Raw genomic sequence first — 19,260 nt, 5'->3', positions numbered from 1 at the left:
GAGAGTTAACTCCTCTAATTTAGGGTGTTTAAAAGTTAAATACTTAATATTAATGTAGTCTTTTTGTTGGCAGAGAAACAAGAACCTCCTGAGGGCTCTTGATCTTATTTTGAGAAGTATCTATGATAGCTCACAGGAACTGCATTTTGGAGATGCCAGTCTTTTTTTTTTTTTTTTAACTGAAAAGAGTTCTCAAGAAAAGTAGATCAGATATAGATATCTAAAAGGTAGACACCTAAAGTTAGGTCAGATGAATTCTACTTCAGATCTTCAGCTTGGTAACATTATAAATCAAGTTATTTGTAAAATAATGTCTAAATACTTGTTTAATTTGCAAGATTGAAGCGTATGCTAGAATTAAGCACTTAGCAGAAACTGAATCATCTTCTTGAAATTTACAGGCCTTAGACAAGATTATGCTTCTACTTCAGCATCTGTATCGAGACACAGTTCAAGTGTATCTCTGCATTCAGGAAAGAAAGGGACATGCAGCGATCAGGACTATGATCGCTATAGTCTTGAGGACGAAGAAGAGTTTGACCACCTCCCACCTCCGCAGCCTCGGCTCACTCGCTGTTCCCCCTTCCAAAGAGGAATTCCACACTCACAGACTTTCTCCAGTATTCGGGACTGCAGGAGAAGCCCTACTTCCCAGCACTTCCCTTCAAATAATTATCAGCAGCCCTACTATTCTCCTCAAGCCCAGACTCCAGAGCAGCAACCAAATAGGATTAATGGAGGTGGGTTCCATGCTTTTCTGAGAAATGTATTTTCCTTTGTTCCTCTCCTCTTTGCAAAATGTCAGTACCATTTTAAAGATCAAGTTATGTCAACCCAGTGAAATGTGTTCAGGTTATGACAGCTAGACCATGAAGTATGAAAAGCAATTTAAATCTTTGTAAATAATTGTGACTGCATTATTTGAGGTATGTTATTGTTAAGTAATTTGCTACAAAATATGATCTGTGATATGGTCATGAAAGTTGTCATTTTAGTCAGTTCTAAAAGGCTGCAAGTATGAGCACAAGTAAAGAAGAAAAAGGAAAAATGAGCATCTTTTAGCAGACCAGTAGTTATCTGGAAAAACTGGTCAGGCTTTTGAGCTTGGCCTACGTATGTCTGTCATGGATATAGCAAAGGACAAAATAGGGTTTTCAGATTTTCATTCTTAGCTTCATTCCCCTTCGTACTTCCTGACTCTGCCAGTAATATAGGTACACCATGAATCAATGATGCTTATCACAAAGGTCAACGCTCTGCTCTTCACGCTGGCAGTGCCAAGTCTAGTAGGGCAGACTGTTGAAGTAGTGAGAGGTAATGTCACTTCCAAACCACTCTGAGCCCTTGCTGCTTTTTTCACTCCGTTTGAGCTGTATTTCAGAGTCTCCGGAAGATACTTTTATTTCACTGTTCATTCAAGATTTAAGTTCCCCTCCATTGTTCCAGTTACCTTCTTTTTCATTCCTTATTGTGATCTTAATTTGCCATCCCTACTGCTTCTTACTGTCCTGTTACTTCAGTCTGTTCTCCAAGCTAATTTGAGGTAATCAGTTTTCAGTCAGGGTCTTGTTTGTAATATTACAAGTTATATCTTACCCTTGGGCAAGAAAATAAATGTGGTGTTCAAAATAGTTACTATTTATAGAGCGCCACAGGTATGCATGTTACTTACCTGACAAATAACACCTGACAGGGTGCTGCCAAAAGCACTTGTGTTCAAAGTAAGACATGGCATGGCAGTGTATAAAGAAGGCTGAGGTTAACATCGGGTACAATGATGTAGATGTTTGTTGGTACAGCATATGTACCATATAAATTTCAATGTTATTTTTCTTGTCAGTGTGATACAAGAATGAGGCAGCACTGAAAGGCTTGCAGAAAATCTGTTTGGGAGATAGAATGGAAGGGTATGTGAAATTCTTGATTCAGGAATGTGGGCAGGATGTGGTGCAGCAATCATTTTATATGATTCCCAAGTTATTTTTTAATGACCCTTTCATTTTCCACGTCAGTGGAGTGTAAGCATTGGACTCCCACATGGAAACCTCAGGAAGAACTTACAAGGTACTAAAAATACTACCTAACAAGGAAGCGTGGCAAAGTGTCCTTTTCCCCTTACTCTCTGTTATCCTCCTTCACCCCCCTCCTAACTTCTATGTAATAAGTGAAAGGTGACCAATTTTATTCCCTGGTTGACATTTTTCTCAAGAAATTTGAGGTGTTGGATATCTGTTTGGTATTGCTCAGAAGATCAAAACATATGACTTCAGTTAATTGTTGTTTTCTGGAATGGTTGGCAGCCCTATGATAGCCAGTTGCACTATGTTTAGAGGAGAATTATCCCTTTAACTTCAGCATCTTCAGCATCTAACTCAGGCAGCAGTGATCAAAACAAATATTGATCATGAGATTTTTTTACTTCAGCTGTGTTTTGTTGGCAGAAGAGCAGTGAATTTTTTGCTGTACTGTGTATGTCTGAATAGTATTATGACAGTATCTTTTCATCACCACTTTTCATTGTCTTGGCAACAATTTCATTGTCTTTCAGGAACTCCTACACTGAAATGGAGATAGACTGCCAAATAAGAATTTGTCTCAAGCTCAATATGATGGATAGTGTGTTTCACACTATTATAGTTTATTAAGGCAAATGAAAAGGGGGGTGCAATAGATGAAGAAGCTTAACTAGTTGGTTACTGCTTTCAATTCATGTGAAATGTGAAAAATAATTAATCAAAATTGCATTTGCAGCATGTGATGCTGCATTCAGCCATTCCAAAAGTTTTCCCAAATCCCTTTTTCCCCATCTTCCTGAAAAGAGATCAGCAGTGCTTATTTAGTCGGCAGTCTGGCCAATGGATCATCTGATCATTCACATCATAATCTCCATCAAAGAAAAGTGGCAAGTAAACATTGAAGTTCGGTGCTCAGTGTGGGTTGAAAAATGGTGTTTAGCTTTGACAGAGTGTCTCTCCAAAACTTGGCCGTTTAGTTCAAATGCAATTTTTTGCCTTTAAGAACAGATAGTATCAGTGATGCTGTCCTACCTGATGTATGTGAAGTTTGTTTGTTTGTTTAAAGCATATAGTATCCTGGTTGAAATATTTATTCTAACTATAGATCTGTACAACTTGTACAGTAAAAATGTGATGAAGATGTGATAACCTGGGAAAACTTGAATAATTTTCTGCGGCTATAATATTGGGTGCCTGATGAGTAGCTCTAACATGTTACTTGCAGTGGGCATGGATTAATTGTTGAAGAAAACAAATGGGAAAAGTAAAATGATGACCTAGACAGGGCATATCCCCGCAAACACTCAGACACCAGTAGTCAGGTTCCCAATAGCTGGGAAGAGACAAGCCTCAGCCATAATCCCTGTAACAAAGTTGTTTTGACAAGGCTGAGAAGAGCTTATTGCTGGCCTGAAGGAAAGAGTAAGGAGAGAGAACTGCCAGCAAACAGAGACTGGCACTCACGCTGATTGGGACACAGGGAAACATGGTTTCTGTGATCAGGAGTGGCTGCTGCTTCTTGCCATTTCTCTTAACTGGGTGGAAGGGAGCTTGCAAAGGTCTAAATAGACAGGCCTTTTGGTTCACTGCTCTAAATGCTTTTAGACTTTTTAAAGGATGAGTAAGGAGTGTTTTATTCCTAGAATGCATTGTTTGTGTCAATATGCATGTATTGGATGGGATCCACCTTGCTGGTGAGGACATCTGCGTTTAGATGCTGAGATATAGGTGCCCATATGTGAATGAAGGGCCCATTCAGCTGCCCAAATAGAAGCACTTAGTCGTGTATGAGATACTCTGGGGTATCTTGCTGGGCTTCACAGCCATGTGTCAGTGCTGTTTGGATGTCTTAGAGTCCCTGGGGTACTTCAAATGGTGTTAGATATTTATATATAGGCACTGAATTGTGTACTAGGTGTCTATTCTCTCACTATAGCCAGCAGTCTACTTGTTTTTCGTTCACAGGATTACCTTATACGTAGCATAGAGATTGATTGTCTGTATGATGTTTCTGGTGCTCTGATAATCTACTGCATATAATCTACATGCTTGGCATGTGAATACTCTGACAGATATTTTCCAGCTGTGTTTCAGGCCGTAATTTTGAACTTGCACATTGTTCTTGCTAGCTTATTTTAGCAAAGTGCTGCCTCATTCTGTTACTTTGTTACTCTGCCCTGCTGTTTTATTTTGCCTTACCTATATTTTAAAATACCATACCACCTAGCCCTCGCTCTCATGCCCAGGTTCTTTTTCTCACCTTATCCCACCTGTACGTTGTCTGAATGAATGATACCTGCCCTATTTGCAGCCAGACTCCAGCAGCTTGCTGTACTAAAAGGCTGATGGAAATGCTAGCATAAAATGGCAGATGTGTGCAAGTGTAAATATGTTAAGATATGTTAAAAGGGTATTTTGGGGCCACCTGTAGCACAGACTACAGGCATGCCCCTTAAACAACATTTTGTAGCAACCACTCATAGCGTGTGTATGCTGTGATTGCTTTCTAATAAGTTTTATTTCCAGTTGTGATGAATAATTCACTAATAGGAAAATTTTGCATGAAACCTTCTTTTTCTTGTTTAATTACATCCTCTCCTTAACTCAGTTGAATGGTGTGTAACTGGGTTTCATCAGAAAAATTCCATCTCTGAACGTCGTTAAGGCAGTTTGTTTTTCAGGGGAGCAGCCATTTTATTTTTGCAATTTAATATGTTAGTGGGTCTAAATGGATCATTTAAAGAAGATCTGAGAGAGGCAGAAAGTGAATAGCTTTCGAGTAGCTGTTGCAGTTAGCTGAACTGAGTGCATCTCAATTATTGTCTGTCTTGTAATTTAACAGTGCTTTTAATATGTCGACAATGGAAAGGTTTGTGTTTGTACCTCATTGCCCTTCCCCTGTTCTGAAGAATTTCATGGTTAACAACATAAAATGTTGCTAATTCTACTAATATTAAGAATATTTTATATTTAGTCATTTTTATATGAGAAATACTTATATCACCAAATTTCATAAAAGCAAGCTGTTTTCTGCTTCATGTTGTCCATAAATGTAGGAGTTATTTTTAATTGTGACACAAAAATAGTCTCTTTCATTTTAACTTTTGAACATATGAACTTTTATCTTGCATATTATATCCTGGCAGTCTTATTTCATGTGCATTTTAAAATGTCCATTGGTATAATACCTGAAAATCAGAAACTTTGTGCTATGGAAAAATGATTCCAGATAAAGAAGAAATTTATTATAATGCAATAAGAACAGTCAGATGAAAATACATCCTTTACTGAGTAGCAGTGTGTGCAAATTGATTAATTTTAATTTATATTTTCCCCTACCTTTTCATGACAATTTTTTACTTTTTAGCTTGGTTGATACCTTCAGGCTACAGGTATCATTCATTTCAAAAGTTGTAGGTTTATTTTCAGAAATTATCAATTATGAGCTACTTCATTGCTTACTCTTCTGGGAATAACTTTTCTCAGGCAAAGTTTGATGAACATCATTGACTGTTGCAATACCCTTGCCTTGTTTGTTTTAAATATTTTTTTTTAAGTGAACTCCAGGCAGATATAGAAGAGCAGCATTCTGGACGCAGCAATTCTGTGTTTGGATATCAGTTCAGCGTAGATAGTAGTGTTGCATGGGGAGAAGTCATGGAAAGATTATGGAAAAATCATTAATTTGCTTTAAGTGTCAGTGGGGGGAGATATATGCCTAAGAAGCCAGGGAGAGATGAAGTAGTACTTTTAAATAAAATGGAAGTGTTCAACATTCATGAAATGCAGGTACTGACAGTTACAAAGAACGATGTCTCCTGCTTGAACTGAAAGACTTATTTTTAGTTCTTAATTTGTATTTGTACTTTTACGTACTGATATCTCCGTTGTATCAACTGATGATTCCACAGACCTCTTGTCAGACCCTGTTGTATTTAGGATGTCATAAACATAAAAAATGTAATGCAGACGTCATACTCAGGTGTTTGAGGGTGAGGAAGAGAAATTAATTTACAATATATTTCCATTAAAATGAACTTGTAATTGGGTCTACAAATTTGTTAAGGATTTTGGAATGAACTCTGAATATATACATAATATAGAACATAATATTTGAAAATAGAAAAAGCTTCTTCTGACACTGACACAGTTTTTTTCTTTTCTTTAGTTTTTCCCTAACTTTTTTGTGCGTACAGTACAGATAAAGCAGGGTTGTATTTGCAGGGATTGTGTGAAGGATTTAAATATGTGTAAGAAATTGCTAATTTTGCTTAAACAGAAGTATAGATTTCTCTGAGAAACTAATAATTCTAATTCATTGTATCACATTCCTTAGCCATATTGCACTTTCTGCCAGGCTTGTCTGTCTCTTTGTTCAAATAAGACGTTGACCACATTGTTGCAAAAAATAACAGTAAATGAATAAACGTGTTGTAAGACACTTCACTGTAGGGTCAGCCTAAGCTGTCCTTGCACTTAATCTTATTCCTGCCCACAGGCATTGAATGTCTGACCTCGATTTGGTGTATTTCAAATCTGGGCTTGTTAGTCCTGTTGAGTCCTGTTGAGTGTTAAACAAAATACCCATGTTTTGCAACACTTGAACTGATAACCTGCCCCTTTTGTAGACTGAATGCAGACTAATCAGTGTACAAACAGCTGGCCATCCAATTGTAATCCTCCAGTATGTATTTCCACTGTTCACTTTAGGTTCTGTTTTCTTGCTGTCTGCTAACTCCTTCCTTCAGTTCTAGAAACCACCAACAAGTTTATATAAACCATTTTAGTATTTCAGCCTGACATGGCATACTGCCTGTTGCATCAGCAACATTTTTAAATTTCCTAGAGACTCTTCTGTTCAAGAAACCTATTCCCTCAGACTCTGAACCACTTCTGTGAGATCTGTAAGAACTGTTAGTTAGAGGCATTTATCCATAATCAGGGGCTGCCTCCGAGAAGCTGGTAGAAGAAATGCTTCACTGGATGAGGCATCTGGCAGAGAGAAGATCATATTTATCAAGAACCTATACATGAAAACCAAAGATCAGAATTTGCAGTCTGGCAACCCACCAAGACCATACCTCTTTTGGTGCAACTTTACTCCCAAGTTCAAAGACTGTTTGCATGCTAGATGAGCATTAATCTTCAGACGACAATAGTATTTGGTCAGCAGAAAGAAAGAAAAATGATGTAACCGGGGCAGCCACTGACACTGCTGGAACCAGAAGATACAAGGCAGGTGCTGTCTGTTTTGGAGCCCAGCCAGAATGAAGTTGGGCCACACATCCCAGGCTGACTTCCAAGAAGAAATGGCATGAGGGGAAAAAACTTCTTGGAAAAATTGGAACTGAAGCAAATGGGTAAGAAGCAAACTGCTGTCTTTACTGTAATTTTGTGTCATATTTTACAAAATAAGGGACCTGCTTTCTGACCAGTTTCTTTGCTGTAGTGAGCATGATCTGTGCTGTGGGGTGGTCTTTTCATGCATACTTTAGGGCAAAGGACCCTGTCTTTTCACAATTCCTGGTTTGCCCCATGCTCTAGGCAATGTGTAATTCAGCACAGATGCCAAAGGTGAAGAATATCTGCTGCAGATATGTGAAACAAGGACAATTAATACAAGCTGAAGAACACTCATAAACTCATAAGTGACAAACACATATGTGTCTATGCATGAACTATTCTAAGAAGCTGGTAATAACCAGAAACTGATTATTAACTCCCTTGCATGACCTATCCTTGCATTTTGTTCTTCACACTTTCAAATAGCTCACACAAATACAATGTCTATAGGTCATGCTATTGCATTTCAAAGAGGGCTGGGAAAGACAAAGATACATTTGTGGTGCTTTTATATGACTGCATCTTACTTAAACCTCCTATTTGTTTCAGCACAAATTTTAGTCCAGTCTAAATAGTGAGTCACAATAACTTTTGTTGCTTTAGAAGCTACAGATGCTTCAGAAGTTCTTAACCAGTGTTAATATCCATGTCTTTCTAACAGAGCAAACTGTAAACAACTGATGATTTTTAGGCTTGTCACTGAAGCAGATTAGTGGGTAAGAAATAGCAGAAACGATAGCAGAAATTTGCTATGTTCAACATGGACCATAAATTGGATTTTTTGGCAAATTACTTACTTCCTTATCTGAGAACACATTGCAGCTCTACTCCTTCAGTCTTTCTCTCTGTTAATTTTCTCATCAGGTTTAGGAGAGCAAAGAGCTCTAGAGAGGGAAGGTTTGCTTAGAAAAATAGTTTTGTTTTCTTCTCATAGATTTCCAGCAAGTCCATATCCAGCAATGACTCTGTGGCCTGAGATAATGTTAAAATCACATAACATTCACCTTCTGCTTCCATCTATGAAGCTTACAAGAGCCAGTTTTTCTCTTAAAGACAGAACATCTGTAAGACTCTTGCCACTGTTTTTTAGAGAGGAACAGATGACAGAACAAACTTTATTAAAGAGATGAAAGAGAATGCATTATCCGAGGACATGAAAGCTGCAAAAAGATAACGAGAAAGCATTTCTGTTTTTTCCCCCAACACAGAACTGACCTGTTGTTTTCATTGCTTTTCAGGGCCATTTACCTCAGCAGACACAAGGACCCAAAGACACAAAGAAGCAACACAGATGGTTGATGGATGAGAATCTGTGGGCACAGCAGGAATCTGTTGCTTAAGGACAGACCCAGCAGCTGAGCAGTCTGCTGGAATGAGAAGGGACTAATGAACAAGGGGCAGAAGTGGCCACCCCTAGACATGGACGAAATCCAAGCTACTTCCATGCCTTTTCTTCTACTATTGTAACTCTATCCAGTGGACAATTGTAGGAGTAGAATATGCCTGTTCATGGCTGAAGCAGTCACTGAGTGGAAGAGCATGTAGAATCCTATGAATTCTGCTTTTACTGCGTGATACATGGATAGTATTAGACAAAAGTTTATTTCATGCAGTGCTGTCTTCCCACCATCCTGCTGCTCAGACCTTTTTTTTTTTTGACATATTAACTTAGGATTTCATTACCTTGTGTTTCAAAGAATAGACTAGGTTTCCAAAATTAACAGTAGCTTCAGACACCCATCAGTAATATTGTTATTTGAGAATAAAATTTCTGCTTTTCCTAATGTGAAAACACCAGTGTTTCTCTTACAGTTTAGGGTCAGGCACCATGAATCCCAGGCTGATGTTCATGAGTTTCCTGTCACTGTGAACCAAGACTTGCATCACAGGAAGGCTGGTTTCTTTCCAGTTTGCAAAATCATGAGTATTTCAGGAATAGGGACATATAGCTATTTCATATTGGAAAAGCTTTATTGGGATTTGGCTGTACTCTGGTTTTGGGGATCTCAAACTTGGCATTCCATTTTCTTGCACTGAAATTCTCTTTATCCCACCTCCTGTACTTACTGTTTGAATTCACAAATATAAAAATTGTAATGTTTTCAATTCATAGCAACATTTAATATTAGACTATTTTCTAGACAGTAATGTTTTTCTATGTCAGACTATCTGTGATAAGTGAAAGTCAGCCTTAGCTGGGATAAAAGGGAAGAATTGCTCATCACTTAGGAATGGTGTGCATGATCTGGGGTCAAGGGCAAGTAGGCACTAGTAATAGGGAATGGGGACATGAGGATATTAGATATCCTGGACCCTTGAAAATAAAAGAATGGTTTTGACTGTTTGTGGGATCCTGTACCAGTTCGTATGACAAGAATGAGTCATAATGAATAATTGGAGTTGTAGCTTTGCTTGACTCAGTTCACTGGAGTTACATAGACATCATATATACTAAAGTTATGATTAGTGACTACTAATACAGTGTTTAGACAGAACTGTAATGTCACTTCTTATTACTCTTCAGTTATTAGCTGCTTTTAGAGTTGCTCACGATGGTGCTAAATAGGATATATATTTATATGAGCTGGTTAGTAGAGACTCCTAACTCAATTTGTTGCTATTTTGAATTGAACTTGCCCTGTATGGGCTGAGGTGGATACAAAACAGCAATTCCAAGTCGTATGTGTGATGTAAGTGGCATTCTTTTGCATAAATCCAAAATTGCAATCTTGAAATGCCCTGCTTGCAACTGAAGATAGTAGCTGTAGCTGCCTTTTACAAGAAAAGCATACTGTGGCTTACTTTTGCAGTGTAACAGCTGGAGGCACATCTGTACCGTGCACTGGAACATACTGCAGGGATTCTTGAGCTAGTGGACTCCACACTGACTGTGGACCAGAAATGTAGCCATGTCAGCAGAGCACAATACTTGTGTTAAAGACTGTGGCTGAGGGGCCAGGTTTAATGTTATTATTAATGATAATTTAATGACTGACCTGTTACCTCCACACAGTGTTGCCTTACTGAAGTCTGTCACATCACAGGAGGCAATTCAAACCAGGTCATTCAGTGTGTGTCTTTCTGCCCCCTGCCAGTCTTTTCTGGTTATACAGAATTCAGTCACCCACTTTTCTATCCCTTTGACCCAGTGGCAGAAGAGACTGAAAAAACCTTAGGTTACCTAATGCTGTTGTGGTTGAGACGTTTTCCTCAGATGTCAGGCTTGTCAAATCATTTTCCTCAGATGTCAGCTTCTCTCTCCAAATCAGATAGTGTGAGTGGGATTACAGGCATCTTCTGATCTCTTAGGCATTTGCCTTAGCTGTTGAACCTGCCCCCAAACATCTCATTTCCAGCTTTCTTTTTGTGCAGGGCCTTATCCTACAGGCCTGCTCTGAAAATGCCCACCAAATCAGGCACCACAAGTGGGATAGGAGGGAGAACACCAGATTTGGAAATCCTGATGTCAACCCAGGGCTGCAAGCAAGTGAACAGCATCAAGACTAGCAGGTTTTGTTCATGACCACCTGCAGAAACTTAGATGCCCAAGGACTTAACATGCTAATAAGGTTAGGTACTGAATGGAATTTTTTAGCATCTCATTGGCACCTGAAAGCTAGACTTAGTCACTTTGGATGGATCCATTTCACCTATCTTTAGACATCCACAAGCAGATACCTGCATCTGACTTTGTCACTGCAGCCTTGCTTTTTATTCACTGTGAAGAAATACGCACATTTAGGGCATGATTCATCTGACCTACTTTATACATTTACATGAAACTCATCCTTATTGTGACACTTTTGTGTTTAAATCCTTGTGATACCTAAAATATGTTGTCTAATGATGTCTTTAAAATAATTTGTAAATAATTATGCTATTACAATAGTGAGAAGGGTTCAGTTAGTAGGCTGTCAATGATGTATTCATATTCTTCCTATGGAGAAAAACCTTCCTTTGTGTTTGAGTAATTTAGTTGTAATTCTGATTTTCTACAGAAATTATTCAGAGGCTCCTTGTGGTTGTTGGAAATTTTGATATGTCTATGGATGTTGTGCTCTTTTGCTTCAGATAAACTTCGAAGAAGCATGCCTAACCTAGCTCGGATGCCAAGCACCCCCGCTATTAACAATAATGCTAGCTTTGCTAGTTCTCCACTCACTGTGAGGAACAGTCAGAGCTTTGATTCCAATTTACATGGAGCTGGTAATGGAATTTCAAGGATGCAGTCGTGTAGTAAGTACCTAAAGTCTTTGGCTCTGTGCAGGGAACTGATAGAGTTGTAAAATACATGTCCCAGTCACTGATCCTCCGCTTTATGAAAAATTAAAAGAAGGCTTTGTGTCCCTTTTGTGCTAGATTTTAATCTAGCTCAGAATTTTCAAAGTTTTTACTCTGGAAAGCAAATTCGGCCAATCTTGTTACGCAGTATTGAGAGTTTCATCACCTCCTTTTTTCTCTGCCCATTCATCTTGTGCCAAACTTAAAAATAATATAATAATCATTATTATTACTGTTAATGGTATAGAAGCACCAATAATGCAGTTAATTCACATAAGCTTACATTTTTAGCTTTGATATTGGATTTTAAAATGTTGCTTTTATTAGTAGTTTACACAGTGCTGTTTTTACAGTACATTGTATAAATATCTTAAAACACAGGACGTCTTTCCTGTTGAAACTGAGCCACTTTGTTCCAAGCAAATGTGTTAAACAGAGAATTAAATCCTCAAGTGTAACATACCCGTTGAGTGGGGGAGTGAAAATGACTCTGTAATTGGTTTATTAAGGCGGCTTCTGGACTGGGGGGGAATGTTGAATATTGTTCTAGTGGATGTTGAATCATTAATGTAGAATGTCAACAAGACAGATCAAGAGCCGAGCCTAACTTTTATAGCAGTATGGTTGAAGTAGTCTAGCAGTAAAAGAAAAAAGTGAATTTCATTTGACACAAGCAGGAGAAAGAATTGAATGTGTGTATCTCACATCCTGTGAGATTTTAGGAGGGAGAAATTGGCAATACCTTTTCCCGTCAGTGTTTTCTTTTGGATCCGGGCAGAATTTACAAATGACTTCAAAATGACTTAATTGCATTCTTTCTGGGCAAATATACTTTACTGCTGGATTTATTTTATTTAATTTTTGCCCAGCTCTATTAGGAGAATGGAAATACCTGTTCAGGTTCCCACTTTGAATTTGCATGGCAGTCTGCTGAGGGTTTAATTTTATTTACTGTTTTAAAAATATTTTTATTCATCTATATATTGGTTTGTGGGTATACATATATATGTATGTGCCTAAAATGTGATTTTTCTTAAATGTATTTACAGGAAACATTCCTTGTAAGTGTCTATATTGTGTTTTTTTTTTAAGACGGTGTGTTATGATAAAAGTTCTGTAGCAATATATTGCCAGTATTGCTTAATTGAACCACACATCTGTATTCTCTCCTGTGTCTTTGAATGGATTTAAGATGCCCTTTTTCAAAGACCTGAAATGGAACTGGCCTATGTGTGGTAGTTAGTTAAAGTGCTTGAGGCTTTTGACAGTTAGCTTTTGATACGTGGACTCTGAAACAGATGCGTGTCTGATGTACGCCAGAGGGCAGGATTGTGTAGAGAATCTCTATATAAAGCTTTTGGAACTGGTAGCATTGATTTAAAATGATAGTTTACATAACATCCGTGGACTATGTTGTTTTACTCAGGACCTTTTTATAGCGTTTTGGTTGTTTTTACGTATAAAGCCTAGACATCTGTTATGTTTTATAATGCTTTAATGCAATGTTCATTAAACAAGAAGTAGTTATTACAAGCAACTTTACAAAAATCTAAATGATCTAACAGTAATTAATTTATATCTTCAGCAATTTCTCCTGTTTAAAGATCTAACTGGAATGAAAATGGGTGGATGGAAATAGATGGAATTAATTTACCTGTAATGACTAATGAAACCTCTTTGAGAGGAGAAAGAAGGAAGAATAAGGGGTGGGATTTTTTGTTGGTATGGGGATGGCATAGAGTATTTTATTTTTTATGCAATGTTATTGGATGCAGTGTTGGATCCAACAATTTTTTCAATAGTTTATAGTTAGCAAGTAAATTGCATAATGAATGTGTCTATTCAGACCTGTCTAGAAATGAACATTACTACATGGCCTCACCTGTTGCGTACTGACCTTATTTCTTCCTTTCCTACCACTCTTTACAGTTCCCTCACCAGGACAACTTCAACACAGAGTTCACAGTGTGGGACATTTTCCAGTGTCTGTTAGACAGCCTCTTAAAGCTACTGCCTATGTAAGCCCAACTGTACAAGGCAGTAGTAGTATTCCGGTATCCAACAATTTACAGTTATACTCTAACACTGGAATCCCAATGCCAAACAAGACTGCCAACCAAGGGATTGTAGGACGCAGTGCTCTTCCAAGACCGTCGCTGGCAATCAATGGGAGTGGCATACCCAGAAGTAAAATTGCACAGCCAGTTCGAAGGTAAGAGTTAAACAGGCCTCCTTTCCTGGGTGGCTGGTTTTGGCTTAGGTAGCATTTTTTCTTTTTCTCTTAGGTATGAAGCCAGACTATAAAGGAGAAAAGTTTCTAGCTCCTAATACTGAGTCGCTGGGCAGATGAAGATTTCTCTTCACAAACAGTAATAGGCAATGCCTGCTGCTAATTCTTAGTAAACTGTGATACCTGATAAAATCTAATTAGATTTAAATAAGAATTGATTACCACCCATCACTAAGAAATCAAAGCAGATGGAAATCTCACATCATTTCCGTATGTGACTCACCTTCTTCAATACTTGTGTCATCTGCTATTTTAGGGTAACAGGATGATTATTTTTTTGAGAGTACCCAAAAAGAGAATTGCTTGCCTGTTGTTGTAAAAGGCTGTAGACTGTAAAAATGCACATTTTGACATTACAGGATCTTGAGGGAGGATAGTAAGCTCTTGGGTTGCAACCAACATCTTTTAAATTTCATCTGGGGACCAACAGGCAAACAGGAAATCCTGAGGTATCATGTACTTGCAATGAGCTATACTGTTAAGCAAATGCATTTTTGCTTTCTGCAAGAAAATTTAGTCTCCAAATTATTTTTTAGTCTAAGCAATAAAATAAACTTGAGGAAACAGACTGTGATGTAATCACCTAATCACAGCTGGAAGTTGAAATAAACTCTTAGCTGTATATTCATATGACTAGTAGGTGATGAAGTTTCTCAAAGAAACTCAAGGAGAAACTTCAGGCAAACTTATGTCAAGCTCTTCCAAATATTTCTTCCCTTTACATGCATCCCTCCCATTACGAAGACCCACTGTGTGACCCCTTGGTTCTATTTTGGGTAAGCTGTCACTAGTTCTCACCATTTTTCTTCTTTTTGCTTGATACTAGCTAGATCCAGAATAAGTTCAATTGCTCACATTGTCTCTTTGGTTGAGTTACTCGGGGATTACACCAATGTGACTGACAACAGATTTTGACCAACTGCGGTTAAACTTTGATAAAGAGCTGTCAGGTTGCTTTTCTGATGAACACTGTACCATGAGATTTCTATCATAACCTTCTTTGCTYTCTGCTGGAACTCTCTCTGTTAGAGTTCTTTATAGTAGAGGTTTTTCTTTCTTCTTTTCTTTTTCTCTCTCCTCATCTTCATGTTCTTCTGCAGAGCTCTTAAGTTTTTCATAGCAACATGTGAGAAAGACAGAGACTTTCTGGGCCATGAAGACCAGTCTCTTGCTATTTTTTACCTTTTCATACAACAGACAATATTAAAAACATAAATGAGAGTTTTCAGATGGTGAAATACTGTACTCTCAACACTATTTTATTAGAAGCTGATTCAGATCAGTAACAAAGCTATTTTTAGTGCAGAAAATCCAGGTTCCTGTCTTCTCACCTTCAAATGTACCATTAGCAGTATCATATGCTGCCCTAGAGCCAAACCAGTGATCCTAGAAGATAGATTGTGTTTCCACTGTGTGAATGGCAAGTTTGTAGGACTCTAAAAGCACTGACAGACTGGAGCTCAGCCTGGAGCTCTTTAAGACCCTGATTTCATTTTGTTTTTTAATATGGAAAATAAAGGTGGTTTCAGTTCATAATGTAATTTTCTTGGAAGAAATTCAGCCATGAGAGGCACATTTCCTCAGCATTGGTTTTGTCACTGTGGTCATTTCTAAGGAATGGCATTTCAGATTATCAGTTCAAGAGTCTAGCTTCTATTAGTAGACTGAAAATTAGACAGTGTCTTTAGTCTTAACTTGATTAAAAGTAGATTTTTTTAAAAAGTAAATCAGATATTCAGGAAAAAGAGCACATTCAGAGCAAAACTGTGTCTTCATTCCTCTGGCCAGACTGTTAGATAGCTAAGTTATTAGTATTTTAGAAACTTAATTTAGGTTGCTAGATACTTTAGATAGGCCCTCAGTACGTGGAGCACAGGATCAAACCCTTGAGGGAGTGCTTTTGATCTTTTGCAGCATAAAATGGTAATAGCCAAAATCACCCATCTTGGCTAAATATTAATTGCTTTCCTCCTTGCCATCAGAGAGCTGCACGCATCCAAAAGCAGAGTAGAGAAATTGTAAGGGATCCAATCCATCTGTCCTTGGCCTTACAAGTGAAGTACTACTATGTTTTGGTGAGGAGAAGGCAGAAAGCATGCACTCGTCCAGTTGAATGGATCCACCCAGCCCCCCTTTCCAACTCCATGCTCCTGGCTTACTGTAGACCTGCTTTCTCTCCTTACCCAGGAGCAYGATGTTGGGGGTGGCAGAGGCTGCTTCCCCTAAAGATAGGTGAGCTGGGAGCAGAGTGTGACAGCGAGGCAGTCCTACAGTACCCAAACCAGAAGAACAGAGCAGTGACGGTGACCACGGTCAGTCCAGATCTCCAGACAAGTCCGCAGTGATGAGGCGGGGTACAAGATAAAGCCAGGAAGTAAAGTCAGAAGATCGGGGCCAGATCAGTGAGGTACCAGCCAGGCACAGCCATGGCTGCAACGTAAATGCAGCTCCTGAGCGAAGGTGGGAGCCTTGCTTGTTCCTGCTGCCTTGCGTAGGAGCAAGTCACTGCAATCCAACTGCAATCCAACTACCCTAAACTGATGATGGGAGAGTAGGAAGGGACTACTGACCATCTAAAACTCTTATCTCAGACTTTGTAGTATCATTATGACAGCTTGTGCTTCATTGACAGTTTTCAACTCTTGAATGTGTTTTCCTGTTCACTCCCCTGTAACAGAAGTTCAGTTCTGGATAAGTAGCAATATTCTTACGTTTATTTTCAATTTAGTTAATTCTTCCTTACTTTTCATCCTCTCTGTTTTCTTTTGAAGTTTGTTAATCATAAATTCCTTCCTTTTCTTTCTGAAAAAAAAAGTGAAAGCAGCAGTTGTAGGTAGGTTGCATTTTCTGAAAGAAAAGGCAGGTCACATTTTATGCCTCGAGTAGCTAGTTTTATAGTAAAGGTAAGTAAAAAAAAGTGGAATTGCATAAAAGCAGCTTGGTTAGACCACCTTAAATTGAACCATCTTTTTTAAATAAGTGCAGTTTTCGGCCACTAGAAAAATAGTTGTAGAGAGACAAGAATCTGTTCTGGTTACCGCTCTTAACTTCCTGGCTCTATCTGCCTTACAACATACCTCTGCCTTCTTCCAGCCTAGGGCATTTGGAAAGGAGGGGAGGCATCAGTAACTTGCAGCAATTATAGCTAAAGGCGAAGAGAAAGAACTGGAAAGAAGCTTGAGAAAAGGTTTTATAAGAAACGTTTTCACAGAATTGGGACAGTCTATTTTCAGCAAAATATGGTGCAACTGAAACATGGTGGCCACAAATTACAGATAGCCTGTCTAAAATATGGTGGCCACAAATTGTGGGTAGCCTGTCTAGCCACCAGTGAGTTGACTGTTATGTCAGAGCAGAGAATTTTTTTCTTTTTAATTTGATTTGATTTGAAATAATTACCTTGGTAGTACCTGGAAGTTGGAAGATGGTCAACAAACATTTTTTAGTTAATCCTTATTTATTAAGGACAGATGCAGCCTGGGAACATGAAGATGGTGGTGGTGGGGGTCCAGGAGGATATAATCTTTCACATGAAATATGGCTTCCTTTGTCTTTTTTTGGTCTGTTTAATACAGTTTTCTCCAGCCTCCAAAGCCTCTTTCGTCACTTAGCACAATGCGGGATGGGAATTGGAGAGATGGCTGCTATTGATGAAGAATACCCAAGAACAGTGGAAGAAAAATAATGTGGATTTCATTACCCAGCTGGCTGGGTAACAGTGATTTGGGAAGGGAGGATCATACACTATTATTTCCCCAGAGATTTTAATATGTAAACATCCATAATGCAATGTCATTTTTAGAAAATGAACATCTTATTAAATACTAAATATTGCACTTAATCAGTTACCTGAACAGCTGCATTGTTACCAGACTAAGAATGGCAGCATTATCATTTAGAACTGAAGGGAACATTATATGTGTGCGAAGTATCAGAATACTTCCTTTGAAACAACAATAGGAGATAGCCCTATTTTGAGCAGCTTTGCCATACTGAAATTCTAAAATAATTTTTTCGGTGTAAAAGAATCATGCATTTTATTTTGAATTGGGGGGACCTATGTGTGTGCTTGAATTTTTTTGGTGTTTTCAGTACGATTTATTTTGTATACTTGAGTTCATTTAAACTTGCCTGAACCTTGAATGACAGAGAGATGATTTAACTTTTCTGTGCCATAAATAATATTTTTGGGGTAATGTACTTTTTTAGTGCTAGGAACGTATCTACAAAAATGTACCATTGGCAATACAAAGCAGTATATTTATGTTGCAGAAGCACAAAAAAGTAGCATTCACTGGAAATTGCCATACAGCTGGGTCAGCATGGTTTTGTTGGTCTTTCACTATTTGTTCAATTGTTAATTTATTGTCATAGTATTTTGTATTTAAAAAGGCAGCATAAGTCACATTGCACTTACAAAGATACAGTGAACTCTAAAACTACAGTTGATTTTCAATACTTTATTACCAAGAATAAAATTCTAATGTTTTATTAACAGTTGCTTATGGAAAATGAATGAGTTTTAATGTGAATAAATCTTTTTGATAGATCTTTTACAAAATCCAATTGCACTAATCAATGCTTTCTTATAATGGCATATGACTTAATATTTGATTACAACTGTGTATACTGCTGTTTTAGAATGTTTCAGAAATAAAGAATCTATTTCAGCAATAATGCTGTTCTTGAGTGTGCAATGGAAACATTATCGGAATTTGGCAACTGACATCTTAGCTACTGAAGTTTTTATTACTTAGCATTTAGATTATGCTGCATTTTTGCAAATATATACCAAGTTCATCTGAAAATTTAGAAAAAAATCATGTTATGAAGCCATGCTTTGCATAGAAGATGGATAAATATTATTTTTAAATCAATTTTGTTACAATCTCAAAAAAACAGTTCAATTTAACATCCAGGTTTTACAAGTACGAATGCTGTGACTTATAATAGGAAACAGAGCTTGAAAACAAAGTGAGTCCTTGGCCACGGATTTAGCCTCTGAATTATGCTTGAGGATCTGTTGTCCTTAAAAAAGCAAACTAAAATAAAAAGTGAAGAAGAATTTAGTGATGAGTAAAACATTTATTAAAGTGAGAAATGATTGTATGGTAGTGCAGTAGTATCTGCAGCACATAGCTTGATACTGTTAACAGAGATAAAAGATTTATTTCTCACAGTTACATTGTTGTTTTTTTTTAATCTGGTTAAAATTCATTTCTAAAAGACCAGAATCATTAAAGAAGGCATCAAGAAAAGTTCCAACATGGAAATTCTCGCTGCACAGGTAAGTATTTCAACACGAGTGCATGGAACTCATTTTGTTCATCA

At 37.8% G+C, this 19,260-nt stretch overlaps 1 protein-coding gene across 3 annotated transcripts in view; it reads left to right on the top strand.

The window, feature by feature from the left end:
* Positions 1–18,606, top strand: part of SLAIN1 (SLAIN motif family member 1) — a 48,049-nt gene extending 29,443 nt beyond the window's left edge. For 2 of the 3 annotated variants that reach the window (XM_026077472.1, XM_026077471.1), the window contains exons 4-7: positions 402–740; positions 11,430–11,594; positions 13,569–13,851; positions 17,505–18,606. In XM_026077472.1, the coding sequence (XP_025933257.1) occupies positions 402–740; positions 11,430–11,594; positions 13,569–13,851; positions 17,505–17,580 (863 nt within the window). In that variant the 3' untranslated portion in view covers positions 17,581–18,606. The remainder of the gene's footprint in view (positions 1–401; positions 741–11,429; positions 11,595–13,568; positions 13,852–17,504) is intronic. The other variant, XM_026077473.1, reaches the window with a different exon arrangement.
* The last annotated feature ends 654 nt before the right edge of the window (positions 18,607–19,260 follow it).

This window comes from Apteryx rowi, unplaced genomic scaffold (assembly GCF_003343035.1).
Source record: "Apteryx rowi isolate R43461 unplaced genomic scaffold, aptRow1 scaffold_453, whole genome shotgun sequence".
Lineage (NCBI taxonomy): Eukaryota > Metazoa > Chordata > Aves > Apterygiformes > Apterygidae > Apteryx > Apteryx rowi.
Note: the sequence above shows the minus strand (reverse complement) of the source record. Positions and strands in the feature narration are given on the sequence as shown.